This window comes from Berghia stephanieae, chromosome 9 (genome assembly GCF_034508935.2).
Source record: "Berghia stephanieae isolate SIO BIC M18660-M18661 chromosome 9, UCSD_Bste_1.3, whole genome shotgun sequence".
In the NCBI taxonomy this organism is placed as follows: domain Eukaryota; kingdom Metazoa; phylum Mollusca; class Gastropoda; order Nudibranchia; family Aeolidiidae; genus Berghia; species Berghia stephanieae.
The window spans coordinates 10,556,872-10,573,526 of NC_088368.1; the positions used below are offsets into that span (position 1 = coordinate 10,556,872).

Below are 16,655 nucleotides of genomic sequence, written 5' to 3' on the forward strand. Positions count from 1 at the left end.
TGGCTTGACAAAAAATATGTGATTTCAAAGATCTTCTTAATTTTCACATTAGCACGATGTTTTCATGAAAAAATTCTAAATGTCATTAAAGGTGGCATCTCTGTTAAAAGTATAAAATAAGGGCAAAAAATAAATAAATAAATAAATAAATAAAAATTGAAGCATCATCAATGGATTATAAATTCCCTCTGAAGCATTGGAAATCCTTGATTGAATGGGATGAAATCATAACAACAAACTCCCAGGGAAAATATTGTACACAGGCAATAAAAGCATAAAACCAGTTTTAATTAACTTTACAAAATAAATCGTATAATAAAATAATCAAGCAGACTTTTTTGGAGTGCAAATGTAAAAACTTGTTTGCAACAACTGAGAGCATGTCAAAAGTTTTGTGGCTGATAGCATTTCAATTCAAACAGGCTATTTTTATTCTCCCCTTCACCACCACCCCCCAACCCCCTCTCATCAGCATTTTGTGATAGGTAGATAGTAGAGTTACCTGGCAGGGAGGTAGTCGTTTCCACGATGGCTGTCACGATGACAAATACAAGTTTTAATCACATGACAAGCTATCATTTTGATTACAAAATTCCATTTCATCAATTTCTCTTTCATCATCGACTGATTTGTTATTTTACAACCGACATGAATGGGTTTAGTCACACCTAACAGCCTATGTGTAACACGATGGGGGGGGCTTGAGTTATAGAACATACCAGTCCTTGTTGTTGGTGATAAGATAACACTGATAACAATAAACGGGAATGATAGTCAAAACAACTCTGAAGTTTAATACGAGTTCCACATTGAATAAACCGAGATAACTGATATGAACGTTTCAAACTCCAGTTGATGAAAGGGAAGCCTGGTTTTGGAGGAAATTTTTTTATTTATTTTTTTTCTATTTTTCTTTATACTTTGTCTTGCATAGTATTGTAACCATCATCTCAAATTTTAATCTTCCACAAATGCCTTAAATTTCCAATTTTTCACTTCCATATTACACAAAAAAATAAAACCAGCTCCCAACTCGCACAAGCGCGGGTCAGGATGCAACAAAATAAGGGCGTCTGACGCAAGACAAAGTATAAAGAAAAATAGAAAAAAAGTATGTTTTAATCCCATATTCAAGTCTAAGCCCTTCTCTACCATTGCGACCAACATACAACCGACCTGCCAATCCTTCACATTTCAAAAATCGAATCAGATCGTCAGAAAATAGGAATTTGTCACCAATGGAGGATTTTAACTCCCTCTCCAAATGACCCCAAAATTTATCATCAAACACCAGAATTCTGGCACAGCTGACAAAACGATCACATGCGTGAGGTCATTAAACGGGGAAAGGGGAATGGACTGCAGTTAATTTTCTTTTTTTCCTCCTATTTGGCAATTGTTAAAGGTATACTTTAAATACCTTTTTACTCCCCCCCTTGTTCATTATCATTATCAACCCCCCTTTCGATTCCCCCATTTTTGTTCATTATCATTATCAACCCCCCTTTCGATTCCCCCTATTTTTGTTCATTATCATTATCAACCCCCCTTTCGATTCCCCCATTTTTGTTCATTATCATTATCAACCCCCCCCCCCCCCTTTCGATTCCCCCATTTTTGTTCATTATCATTATCAACCCCCCTTTCGATTCCCCCATTTTTGTTCATTATCATTATCAACCTCCCTTTCGATTCCCCCATTTTTGTTCATTATCATTATCAACCCCCCTTTCGATTCCCCCATTTTTGTTCATTATCATTATCAACCTCCCTTTCGATTCCCCCATTTTTGTTCATTATCATTATCAAATGTTTTTGCAAATCAGAATTCTAGAGACAATGCCAGAAGGCGGAAGGGAAAATAGGAAATGATTCCGCCAAAAGTGGAAGGGTTGGCAGGTATGGAGAGACTGATCACTGTTAAGAAAAACTGAGCAAATTAATTTTTTTGTTTAATTTTTAAACCTACTTTATCTGGCTACACACATGCAATTCATCAGTATTCTATCCTCGACCACTACCAGCTTCCCAATTTTTGCTTCCAAATTTGTTGTTGAGAATTAAGTCCTCTAGCGTAATAATATGTCGTAGAATACTTAGCCCATAGAATATAGAAATTTAAATCAAGAATTCCAATATTTCTATCATTTTGAGAAGAATTATTCTAAAAGTTAAAACGGAAAATAACAATAAAAACTGAGAGACTTACGTTCTTTGGTGTCCGTCAATTTGACAAACGTCTTACAGATTTTGTTGTCATACAAGTTGTATACACGAAGAATGTATTCCCCACCAAGTTTGTCGTATTGGCTGTTGGAGATTTTGCTGGTGTTGATGTATGTCTCGTCAGTCCTGGGGTTGTACTCCATAATGGCTGGCTTGTTCAACTTGGTGTACGTCTGGTTGCCAAAGATCCACTCGTATGACAGAGGGTTGTTGTTGTCGTCATCAGAACTGGCTTGGATGGTCAGGTTAAGGCGGTCTCCTTTCTTGATGTCTTGTCTTTTAGGAGGACAGTGGTTGACTTTGATGGGGGCTGGAAAGAAAAGGACGTAGTTAATAAGACAAAGGGGATTCGTTCAAAAAGGGAACAGATGTAGATTCCAAGAGCACACTATCAGTGTACTTAGTTTGAGATTACCTAAATGTTTCACCCAGACACAAGCACAAGATCCCACAAAGAGGAATACACTCAAATGTTTACAAACCATATGTTTTTTAAAAAATTAAAAAATAACAGTACATTACAGAGAGATGATTTACAAGGAAAAAAATATCATCTCCCAAAACTATAACTATACATTCAACTGAATTTGGTAAAAATCCTGATTTTTAAAATGATTTTTGAAGCAACCGCCTGATTTTCTGACATTTAGTTTTAGGGTTGGCAGCCCTGAGCATCAACGACAGACACGACAATCAATTTCCTCTTTATGGCGTGAGCTTAAGTTCAGGAACCAATTAGATGCCACAGAAGAATAGCATGGCTTGGAGATAGAACCCTAATCCAGTCTGTACTCCTAAATGGCTCTTAGACATGGAAGGAGGCTGGCCAGTTTGGCGTTTTTAATGCCAAATTTCAAAATATTTTGCATCCCTCATCATTTTTTCCCAAACCTCAACATCAGTCGAAGATCTGGTTGCCAGGAAGTTTTATTTAAATGAAAAAAACTCGTGGCCCTAAAATTTTTGGAAGTTGCTAAAAAATAAAAAAGAACAATAAACAAAGAATTGCGCACAAAAAAATAAATAAAAAATTGGATTGATTCATTCCTAGTTTGGCACATTTTCTAAATTCAAAACTCTCCATACGTTTTCAAAGTCCGTGAAAATGAGAGAAAGCTGAAACTACGACAGGTTTTGGACTGGACAAAGTCGTGAACAAAAATGATTATAACAGTTTCAAAAATAGGAAACACAGAATATTTCAAGGCTCAACAAAACCCTTCTTCAGCAATAACAAAACAATACAAACATTTGTATAAAATATATTTTCCCGCCCAACCAAACGACTTACTGACGACATTGAGACAGGCGTCTCCCATCAGGACCCCATTGCTGTTCCTGACACGACATTGAACACACATGATGTCTTGAGGCTTGCGCAGGTTCTTGATGGTCAAGGTCTTTCTGTCGTTTGACCGTTGGTACTTGAGGTGATCTGAAAGAGGGAATTGATGGAATATTTTATTTACTATTTGGATTAAGAAAATAAAATCAGTTTAGAAAAGTAATAATTTCTCACTCATTTGTTTAATAATTCATTGATGCCATTCTTGATAGATCGTTTTGTATTTTTTCTATCAAAGGCATTTACAGAATACAATCCTACAGTAAACTTTTAGCCATATTATGTTATGTGATGTTATCATAGTGGCCATCTGTTCAAAGAGCTAAAATGAGACACGGTGATGCACAACGCCGTCATGACCCAAAAACACCAGCATGTTTGGTCCATTGTAACATAATATCTTCTAGATTTAGATCTTTCTCTGTGCCATGGTTTAATGTGCTCGTCATAAAGATGTGCTCGTTATAAAGATGAGCTCGTCATAAAGATGTGCTCGTTATAAAGATGAGCTCGTCATAAAGATGTGCTCGTTATAAAGATGAGCTCGTCATAAAGATGTGCTCGTTATAAAGATGAGCTCGTCATAAAGATGTGCTCGTTATAAAGATGAGCTCGTCATAAAGATGTGCTAGTCATAGAGATGTGCTAGTCATAGAGATGTGTTAGTCAGAAAGATGTGCTCGTCATAAAGATGTGCTAGTCATAAAGTCATCATTCTGCGATATTCAAGGGTCATTTGCGTACAAAGAAACAGTCCAATTTTTTAATATTAAAAAAAAATTCTATTCATTATTTTAAAAAAAACAAACTTTAAGAATATTTCTCCAGATTGCGAATTGGGGATAGTTCCAAATTTATCTGGCCAGTTGGCAGATTTGTGATATGATATACAAGATATTGTTGATTGTTGAGAACATCAGACAACGACTGCGGGCTGCAAATTGAATTATTATTTTTTCAGACTTTATAAATTGTTATATTTCAAAGAATATTTGTGTGTGTATGTGTGTGTGTGTGTGTGTGTGTGTGTGTGTGCCATTGTGAGCATCACAGCATTAAAATCATCACTAATTTTCCTAGTTAGTACACGTCGATCAAAATCCAAACAAATCCACTCCTGTTATTATTATTATTATTATTATTAGGATTAGTATTATTTCAATTATTGTCTGATAAAGCACTGGTATCAACAACTGGTGCTCAGGGGCGTTTTCCAATCATTTATATCCATCAATTTGTTGGGTTATCTTCGCCGCTGTAAACATTGAGCAGCCTATCTAGTGCTAAAAGTACAAAAGTCACATGGGGTTAGTTTGGATAAAATGGAGGGCAAAATTAGGATTAGGCTGTATGAGGAGTTGGATTGTGTTTATCATGAACAAAATTGATGAGAAAACGGAAGTGATTATGCTTTAAGTTTATCGCTGGTTATCTAAAAGTCATGGAAATGTGACTTAGGTACTGGGGTTTCAATTCAAACGACATTTTGTTACACTTGATACCAATCTTTAACTGTTGGAGTGGAATAGAAATTAAACTGAATTATTCCCCTTTAAGATGTTACCAAATTTAGCTCAGTATGTTTGTTTTTTTCTCAGCGTGTGACACAAAAAGAGGAAGTTTATTTTTCTGCCACAAAAATGACGTTTATTGTGGGACCTAAATTAAGGGTTAGTGTCTAAATCAGCATCTCTGGCATTCTCAAGTCTGATTAGAAATAAATAAGGCTGCATGTCCTAAAACAAAAATAAAATACAACAAAAATTTTACAAGGATATTGGGGGTGCGGGGGGGGGGGGGGGGGGGGGGGGGGGGGGGAGGGGATATTGCAGCATCTTCAATTCAATATCTGGGTTTTAAAAACTTTGACGACTTGCCAGTCAATTTATGATGAAGGAAAGTTTACGGAGGAAAAAGGTTTGGGTTTTTTATTGTTTTTTGTTTTGTTTTTTAATGATTTCATTCTTGTACAAAGTGCAAAAGTAAAATGACAGGAAAAATATATATATAGCTGGAGATCAAATGAAAGTTGTGTAAATAGAATGTGTGAGAGACCAATAATATAATATAATATAATATAATATAATATAATATGGTGGCTGGGGATTATTATACATTCCTATCAATATAACATGCACGTCATAGTCTGGAATGGAGGGTTCCATTCTATTGACAAACAGCAGTTTTCTCTGATTATTGGGGGGAGGGGAGGGGGAAGAGTCAGAGAGAGAGAGAGAGAGAGAGAAAGAGAGAAAGAGAGAGAGAGAGAGAGAGAGAAAGAGAGAAAGAGAGAGAGAGAGAGAGAGAGAGAGAGAGAGAGAGAGAGAGAGGAGGGGAGAGAGAGACTTTTTGAGGGTTTTGAAGGCAAATTCCTCATTTCATCATGCAAGTTGATAACGGTGCTTGATAACATGAATTTGCTTTTTAATGATAACAAAGTGCTTGTATTTGTAGATGACGTCAAATTTCAGATTCTGTAAAAACTCGAATGCATGACAGGCCTAATTACCTAGTCGGTAAAATAAAAAATGAATGAAAAATATAAAATTCAGCATGAGATTGAAAACAATTAAAAACAGCATTTGCAATTACGAGTTAGTTTGCCTTTTTCATTGGCCCAAACGTATGACACGTGGCCATAGTTCAGGAGGGATTTCAAGCCATAAAACCATGGATATCGAATTGAAATCAAATTTATCCAAACGTATGACACGTGGCCATAGTTCACTATTCTTATCAAGCCATGAAATCATAGAACTTGAACTTGAAATCAAATTTATCCAATTTTCTGTAGTGGCACCAAATTGCCATACTTTCTGTCAGATTAAACTTTGAACCAGCCACCCAATTTCTAAATCGGCACCAGACCAATTAGTGCCTGTTTTAGCCATGGAGCTGAGTGATCTTAGACACTGTAAGCATTGGGACGAGAATGGAGCCTAAAATAAAAAACTGAACACATGTGTATGAAAGGTGCCAGACAAAGCAAGAATGAAAAATACAAGAAAAAAAAAACATCCCAAAAAATCAGTCGACCTCGACTGGGGATCGAACCTCAGACAGGGCACTCGTTCAGTTCTTTATCTTACACCGGTGCCTGCTCCTTAATTTCTTTTTTTTTTTTTTTTGAATGGGGCCTAATACACAGCTAAATTGTAAATGGAAATTCTGTTCTCATAGAACCTACTGGGGGGAATAAACAAAGTATTGTAAAGGGCATTGAGGGTGGTTTTAGTATCGGGAAATAGAAAATTACGCCCTTCCTAAGCATTCCCTGAAGGAATACTATAGATAATCCATCAAATAAGATGTCTGACGTCAACAGGAATCACCCATCGAGTCCCCTAAAGTCCAAAGAGCTATCTGGAAAGATGCTATAAATAGAAATGTGCAAATCGACAAGAAATTCAAATAAAATGCGATATCAATAAATTGCCAGTTTGTCCAGAGGGCATCGAAAAAAAAACAAAAAAAACAACAAACACAGGAAGAGGCTGTCAGCGAGCAATACAATTCAAGCACTACCATCTAGTCATAACAAATCTATAAGGATAACAATATACCAGGCGAACCTCCTTTGTCTGAAAAATGGAAAACAAGATTTGACATAAAACACAAACACACACACAAACACACACACATATGCCCCCACACACCAGATACACCCTTCACCAGATGTTCCATTTCGATGGAAACAAGCCTGCAACAGTCAAAGTAACAAAAAAAAAACAATAATAACAAAACAAAATTGCATTTTTCTCCCCCCACCCCATCCCCTCACCTCCATAAAAAAGAAAATAAAAAAGAGAAATTGAAACCAAAAAGTCTCTCCAGTTTTCAGGAGTACAAGATGGGCATGGAGCCAGATGGGCATGGAGCCAGATGGGCATGGAGCCAGATGGACATGGAGCCAGATGGGCATGGAGCCAGATGGGCATGGAGCCAGATTTGCTCATACGTCATTTTGAGTAAAAATTTAAAATTTTCAAGTTTCCTTCATATTTTGATATTAAAAAAACAAATTAGGAACAAAATAATCTGACTTTGGCCCAAAAAAAAGAAAAAGAAAAAAAGTCTGAATAAACCCATGACTGCTTCATATTCATATTCATAGCCATTCATAAAGTGCAGGCATGAAGTCTGTATTTGTTTTGTATTGATGCCCAGCTTTCTGCAATGATACATAGGCAGTAAACAAATCCTTTCCACCCTTTGGACAAGATGCCATCTGCTACAAACGCTCCAAAAACAACCTGTATCATATTTGGCAGAAACAAGTTTTAAAACACAACAAAATGTAAATCAACCGGAAGTACAAGATAGCCACCCTCAACTTTTCCAGTGAATTGTCTCCTGAATGCTTTACAACTCATCCAAGCTTTATAGCTCAATCAATTTTTAAAAAAATTCAAATCTGAAGAGAGAAATAACCCAAGCTTGCCCAAACGTCCAAAACCAAAATCTGTGCGAACATGGCATGATTTTTGTTGGTTTGTTTTCTGGTGATGTTAATTGTTAAGATTATGACTTTTAAGTAACTAATCGAGGGTGTCTGATACAAACTGTGTAAGCGCAAGAGAGATGACTATGTAGAAAAATATTTTATTAAAAAAGTGCAGCTTCGGCAATAAAATTTTCGTGGAAATTGCACGATCAAACGCTCAAGTTTTTTTTTTGTTTTTTGTTTTTTTAAAAAATCAGCTTAAATTTTTGACTGTATATGTCGCTTGCACAGTTAAAAGGAGGACACCCTCATGACGTATTTTGAAATAAAATCAGAAATGCCAATATAATTTGTTAGGACTAGACGGGTTGGGGAAGCAGACCTGACAACTAACACTACCAAAAATTCGTAAAATCACCAAATTTCAGCTTCTATTTCAGAATGTCATGAGCATCTCAAAGTCTTTTGAAACTGGTTGAAAATGACAGCCGAGGTCAGAGTACATACTTTTTAGGATGTTGAAGAGTGATTTAATCTTTGTCAGGATAAATAGTTGAACAATAAAGTTAATGATAGAGACTACTTTTTTTTATCTCCGAAAAATTACGAATTTTAAGATTTTCAAGTTGGCAGGTCTGGGGTGAATAAAATACACACAACTATACACAACAGGTTCATACTTAAATCAGATGAGAATTCTTTGCCGTTGATGTACCAGATGGGCGTTTCTGGCTCTGCCTCATTCGACAAAGATCTGGCATTACATTTGAACACAGCGTGTGTCGGGTTTTCGGCTGTAGAGGCTGCGATTGTCTGTGTCTTCGGGGCCTCCACCCAGATTGGTTTAGCTGCCCATGTGAGGAAAAAAAAAACCAGAAGAATTAGGATAAATTAAATGAAAAAATACATAAATAAAAAATAGGAGAAATGAAAATTTTAAAGTTAAAAAAATTAATTAATACATAAATAAATAATAAATAAGTAAATACATAAACAAGAAGAAATGAGAATATAAATATAAATGAGTAGATAAATAAACAATACAAAAACAAATAATAAAAATAACCAATAAATACATAAATAAACAAATAAATAAATGCATAAAAAATAAATAAATAAATATACAAATAAATAGCTTTAAAAGTGTCTATTTCAAACCAATTGGGCAGGACAACCTTGCCCTAACACCAGATTGACGTGGAGTGTCTGTCATGACCTATGACCTCTTTCCAAATAACTATTTGTACGGTGATCTGGCTAAACCCATCGGATATCAGAAAATTTTGAATCAAATATTAATCCACATCTATATTACATACAGTTGGAATTCTGTAATTATCTTAACTAGGGCCGAAGGTATTTACATTTTGGAGAGAGGGGGGTCAAAAATTAATAAACACAGAAAATCGCTTTTAAAGACAAGACATACATATGTATTAGAAATTATTTAAAATACAGTTATATTAACATCACAACAACACTTACATGCCAAAGTCATACTTGCACACCACATTCATACTTGCACACCACAGTCATACGTGCACACCACGTTCATACGTGCACACCACGTTCATACGTGCACACCACGTTCATACGTGCACACCACGTTCATACGTGCACACCACGTTCATGTACAGGACATACTCACCACATCGATTCATACGTGCACACACATTCTACGCCCCACATATCGTGCATACTGCACATCATACGGACACACATTCATACGTGCACACCACATTCTAGTGCACACACATCATACGTGCAACACATTCACGTGCACACCACATTCATTACGTGCACACCACATTCATACGTGCACACCACATTCATACGTGCACACCACATTCATACGTGCACACCACATTCATACGTGCACACCACATTCATACGTGCACACCACATTCATACGTGCACACCACATTCATACGTGCACACCACATTCATACGTGCACACCACATCACGTGCACCACATTCATACGTGCACACCACATTCATACGTGCACACCACATTCATACGTGCACACCACATTCATACGTGCACACCACATTCATACGTGCACACCACATTCATACGTGCACACCACATTCATACGTGCACACCACATTCATACGTGCACACCACATTCATACGTGCACACCACATTCATACGTGCCACACCACATTCATACGTGCACACCACATTCATACGTGCACACCACATTCATACGTGCACACCACATTCATACGTGCACACACATCAACGTGCACACCACATTCATACGTGCACACACATTCATACGGCACATCACATCATACGTGCACACCACATTCATACGTGCACACCACATTCATACGTGCACACCACATCTACTGCAACCCATCATACGTGCACACCACATTCATACGTGCACACCACATTCATACGTGCACACATTCATACGTGCCCACATTCATACGTGCACACCACATTCATACGTGCACACCACATTCATACGTGCACACCACATTCATACGTGCACACCACATTCATACGTGCACACCACATTCATACGTGCACACCACATTCATACGTGCACACCACATTCATACGTGCACACCACATTCATACTGCACACCACATTCATACGTGCACACCACATTCATACGTGCACACCACATTCATACGTGCACACCACATTCATACTTGCACACCACATTCATACTGCACACACATTCATACTGCACACCACTTCATACGTGCACACCACATTCATACGTGCACACCACATTCATACTTGCACACCACATTCATACTTGCACACCACATTCATACGTGCACACCACATTCATACGTGCACACCACATTCATACGTGCACACCACATTCATACGTGCACACCACATTCATACGTGCACACCACATTCATACTTGCACACCACATTCATACTTGCACACCACATTCATACTTGCACACCACATTCATACTTGCACACCACATTCATACTTGCACACCACATTCATACTTGCACACCACATTCATACTTGCACACCACATTCATACTTGCACACCACATTCATACTTGCACACCACATTCATACTTGCACACCACATTCATACGTGCACACCACCACCCACTTCATACTGCACACCACATTCATACGTGCACACCACATTCATACTTGCACACCACATTCATACTTGCACACCACATTCATACTTGCACACCACATTCATACTTGCACACCACATTCATACTTGCACACCACATTCATACTTGCACACCACATTCATACTTGCACACCACATTCATACTTGCACACACACATTCATACTTGCACACCACATTCATACTTGCACACCACATTCATACTTGCACACCACATTCATACTTGCACACCACATTCATACTTGCACACCACATTCATACTTGCACACCACATGCAAAATGAAGCCTTTCTGTAACATTAAGAATGATTCACTCGTATCTCAAAACTAGCTCATGCGAAATGTGATGCACACATCTTGTTGTTACTTACACGTGACATTCAGGAGTACAGGCATCTCGTCAGTGTTTCCAGATCGAGTGGAAGCTGAGCAATAGTAGTTCTTGTCGTCTTCCTCTTTGAGGTCCTTCACGATGAGAGCACGGTTGTTGTCCAACAGCTCAAACTTGGCGCTATTTTTAATCTCTCTCTTCTCAGAGTCGACCCATTTTATGGTGGGCAGATGAAAAGTTGTATTGGAATCACTAAAAAGAGAGGAAAAAAATCGTTTAAAATGTGTACCAAAATTAAGTCATTTGTATGCACCTCTACACACACACACATATATATATATATATATATATATATATATATATATATATATATATATATATATATATATATATATATATATATATATTATAAACACACATGAATACATTATAGTAGTATTAGTAGTAGTAGGTAGTAGTAGTATAGTAGTAGTAGTAGTAGTAGTAGTAGTAGTAGTAGTAGTAGTAGTAGTAGTAGTATAGTAGTAGTAGTAGTAGTAGTAGTAGTAGTAGTAGTAGTATAGTAGTAGTAGTAAGTAGTAGTAGTAGTAGTAGTAGTAGTAGTAGTAGTAGTAGTAGTAGTAGTAGTAGTAGTAGTAGTAGTAGTAGTAGTAGTAGTAGTAGTAGTAGTAGTAGTAGTAGTAGTAGTAGTAGTAGTAGTAGTAGTAGTAGTAGTAGTAGTAGTGTAGTAGTAGTAGTAGTAGTAGTAAGTAGTAGTAGTAGTAGTATAGTAGTAGTAGTATTAGTAGTAGTAGTAGTATAGTAGTAGTAGTAGTAGTAGTAGTAGTAGTAGTAGTAGTAGTAGTAGTAGTAGTATTAGTAGTAGTATTAGTATTAGTGGTAGTAGTAGTAGTAGTAGTATTAGTAGTAGTATTATTAGTAGTAGTAGTAGTAGTAGTAGTAGTAGTAGTAGTAGTAGTAGTAGTAGTAATAGTAGTTTGTTTGTTTTTGATTTTTAGGGGTTTTACGGCGCTTGCAACACATTAAGGTCATATCAGCGCCAGTAAAAAGGTAGAAAATGGGATAGTAAAAAGTTCTAGAATTACAATTAAAGCACCCAAGTAAAAGTAAGACATAGGGGAACTGGGAACAAATAGGGATCAGATGTAGATTCTAAGAGCATACCATCAATGTACTTAGTTTGAAATCACCTACAAGTCTCATCCAGACACAAGCACAAAATCCAACAAAGAGGAACACACTCAAATGCTTACATTATACATTCAAAATAAAAATAATAATACATAACAGAGAGATGATTTACAAGGAAAAAATATAACATCTCCCAAAACAATAACTATGCATTTGACTGTTTCCCTCCCAGCTAGGATTCCGGCCAGTGCCAGGACAAAACCAAGTTATCTCATTCCGAGACAAAGACAGAAAGCATGTTGGAAAACAGATATAAGGGGATAGAAGTAGTAATTATTGTTGTTGTTGCTGTTGTAATCATCATCGTAACAGTTGTGGTTGTTGTAATGACATTGATGATCAAGGTGATGATAACAATGACGATAATGATAAATAAACGAGTAGAACATTTAAAAAAATATAAAATAACAATCAATTCTTACTATCCAGAGAAGAAACATTCGAGTCTGGCCGAGGCTCCAATTTTCCCTTCAACGTTCTCACTTCTATATTGGAGAAGAGGGTCTGTTCCTGTGGGATCTGTGGATTGAGACAGAACATCATTATTGTTCATGTGTCTACTTCATGGCAGGTTAGATAAGCCCAATTGTCATGGCCTCAATGATGATGACAACGGGTTTTCTAGAATAACAGAATACAGCAGCCAGCATTTCAAAGAGCTAAGGCGACAAAATAAGTAACAAATTGGATTCAATAGTCTGATGTCACGTCGCCAAGCAATGGCAGCCATCAAGGTTCTAAACAATGAAAATCGGTACTTTTTGTTTTTCATGCTGGCTAGAATTTTTCATATATCTTGTGATCAGAATGTGTAAAAGTTAAAACATGATCAGATTTATAATGGGTTTTTTTTCCTCTGGATACGCTTTTATGCTCATCAGAGAAATATTCCATAAGGGCGTCTGCCATTCTTCCGATAGTTTAGAACCAGTCACTAAGTTACTATGTGTCATTACGGGGGAAGTGACGTCACGACTGTCGAAGCGTATTACTGTACATAAAATGTTAAGAAATACGGCTATTGATTCAAATTTTGGAAACAAAATGGAGATTATTTGGGCATATCTTAATGAGAGACGGAAATATTCAAGCTAATAAGGCAATGACGTTATCCTTTACATGAAGCGGACATTACAAACACAAAGACAGACCCACAACAAGCATAATATACACTACGATAAATAAAGACCTCAAACGCCTCGATGACACGCAACAACTGAGATGCTGAAAGGATTTAGAACATCTGAGATCCATCGCAGCAGTCAGACCGTCATCCGTGGAAAGATCTCACTCAACAAATCAGAGAAGCTGATATCGGAAATATACGGAAAATTGGCAACCTTGCTATAAATAGTCCAATTTTATCTTTTTAAATTTTTTTTTTTCTTTTTCTCCCGATTGCCGAACTCGGCAGCGATCCAAACACAGCTGGGTGGACACGGAGGAGTCGGAAAAATTCTCAACTTCACCCAGGACCGAACACCTAAGACGGCACACTGAGTCCCTTTGCTTGTGAAATAAACACTCAATCCACTGAACCCCGTTGTCAGTTTGAAACTTTTATTCTAATGGAGATCACCTAAACTTAACTCCATATTTATCAAGTTAACTACACATTTCTTGCATCTCTCATTCATTCTCAGTGTTTCATTCATTCGTGTTTTGTTGATAAAGGGAAAACCCGAAACATCCACATTATCTGTCATCAATCAATAAATTGAAGCTTTCACTGCATGACTTACTATCATTTATTCCACAATATTTTGGACAAATTGCTTATTCCCCCCACCCCATCCCCTCAAAGTAGTAAAAAAAAAAAAACCCAAAAAACAATTAAATTTGATACAAGTTGGTAATCGTGGCCCTACCAGCTTTGTTGACGGCCAAAATGTAGAAGTTGCCCATTCGAATGCTTTTCAAGCTGGTACTGGAGTAGCCACACAGGTATTTCCATTGGCTTGTGGCATCACTGGGTATCACGTAGGTGAAATGGAGGGCACCTGTGGAGAAATGCAGTGAGAATTGGATAAGATAATAATGGAGGACAGCTGTCAAGTGCAAGTATTACAGTGAAAAATATTGTTATGGGTAAAATGGAGGTCATCTATCAAGTATTACAGTGAAAAATATTGTTATGGGTAAATTGGAGGTCATCTATCAAGTATTACAGTGACAAATATTGTTATGGGTAAATTGGAGGTCATCTATCAAGCATTACAGTGAAAAATATTGTTATGGGTAAATTGGGGGTCATATATCAAGTATTACCGTGAAAAATATTGTTATGGGTAAATTGGAGGTCATATATCAAGTATTACAGTGAAAAATATTGTTATGGGTAAATTGGAGGTCATCTATCAAGTATTACAGTGAAAAATAGTTATGGGTAAATTGGAGGTCATCTATCAAGTGTTACAGTGAAAAATATTGTTATGGGTAAATTGGAGGTCATATATCAAGTATTACAGTGAAAAATATTGTTAAGGGTAAATTGGAGGTCATATATCAAGTATTACAGTGAAAAATATTGTTAAAGGTAAATTGGAGGTCATCTATCAAGCATTACAGTGAAAAAGATTGTTATGGGTAAATTGGAGGTCATCTATCAAGTATTACAGTGAAAAATATTGTTATGGGTAAATTGGAGGTCATCTATCAAGCATTACAGTGAAAAATATTGTTATGGGTAAATTGGAGGTCATCTATCAAGTATTACAGTGAAAAATAGTTATGGGTAAATTGGAGGTCATCTATCAAGTATTACAGTGAAAAATATTGTTATGGGTAAATTGGAGGTCATCTGTCAAGTATTACAGTGAAAAATATTGTTAAGGGTAAATTGGAGGTCATCTATCAAGCATTACAGTGAAAAATATTGTTATGGGTAAATTGGAGGTCATCTATCAAGTATTACAGTGAAAAATATTGTTATGGGTAAATTGGAGGTCATCTATCAAGCATTACAGTGAAAAATATTGTTATGGGTAAATTGGAGGTCATCTATCAAGTATTACAGTGAAAAATATAGTTATGGGTAAATTGGAGGTCATCTTTTAAGTATTACAGTGAAAAATATTGTTAAAGGTAAATTGGAGGTCATCTATCAAGCATTACAGTGAAAAATATTGTTATGGTAAATTGGAGGTCATCTTCAAGTATTACAGTGAAAAATATTGTTATGGGTAAATAAAATATATTATTTATAATATTATTATGTAATTAATTATTATTATTATTATTATTATTATTATTATTATTATTATTATTATTATTATATTATTATTATTATATCATCATCATCATTATTATTATCATCATCATCATTATTATTATTATTATATACATCATCATCATTATTATTATAGTACATAATTATTATTATTATCATCATATTATTATTATTATTATTATTATTATTATTATTATTATTATTATTATTATTATTATTATTATTATTATTATTATTATTATTTATTATCATTATTATTATTATTATTATTATTATTATTAATATTATTATTATTATTATTAAGAGTTCAACATGACAGCTAGCAAGCACCAAAAAAACGAAAGGTCTGCCGACATTTCTGACCCCAAATTACAATTATAAAATATACTAAACAACATGAATGAAGCAAAACTTGTCTGTTCCAAACCTGTCAAATCGATAAACAGACGGCCTTTGTCCATTGTCACTTGTCTGGATTTTTCGGAGAGGTACCAGTTGTAGCTGATGTCGTTGCCGACCACCTTGCCCTGGTTGCTGCATGGCAGCTTTACATAGGAATAGGCCGTTTTGGTGATTGTCGTGTCAGCAGCTGGATCAAATGGGGGCAGTCCTAGAGGCATTAAAAAAAAAAAACAAATATGAAAAAAATTATTTTTCGTTCACAGAAGCATGAAAAGGCAGTTTCAACAATGTTTTACTGTTATCTGAAAACTAAATAAATTATCTATGAAGTGTGATCAAGTGTGTATCAAACAGTCCA

At 36.0% G+C, this 16,655-nt stretch overlaps 1 protein-coding gene across 7 annotated transcripts in view; it reads right to left on the reverse strand.

Moving 5' to 3' along the window:
- LOC144979663 (neuroglian-like) overlaps positions 1-16,655 on the reverse strand; it is a 97,063-nt gene that overhangs the window by 7,629 nt on the left and 72,779 nt on the right. For all 7 annotated transcript variants that reach the window (XM_078926502.1, XM_078926504.1, XM_078926503.1 and 4 more), the window contains 7 exons: positions 16,323-16,505; positions 14,535-14,666; positions 13,089-13,185; positions 11,516-11,727; positions 8,696-8,863; positions 3,518-3,661; positions 2,210-2,536 (listed from right to left, as the gene is read on the reverse strand). In XM_078926502.1, coding sequence (XP_078782628.1) covers positions 2,210-2,536; positions 3,518-3,661; positions 8,696-8,863; positions 11,516-11,727; positions 13,089-13,185; positions 14,535-14,666; positions 16,323-16,505 — 1,263 coding nt within the window. The remainder of the gene's footprint in view (positions 1-2,209; positions 2,537-3,517; positions 3,662-8,695; positions 8,864-11,515; positions 11,728-13,088; positions 13,186-14,534; positions 14,667-16,322; positions 16,506-16,655) is intronic.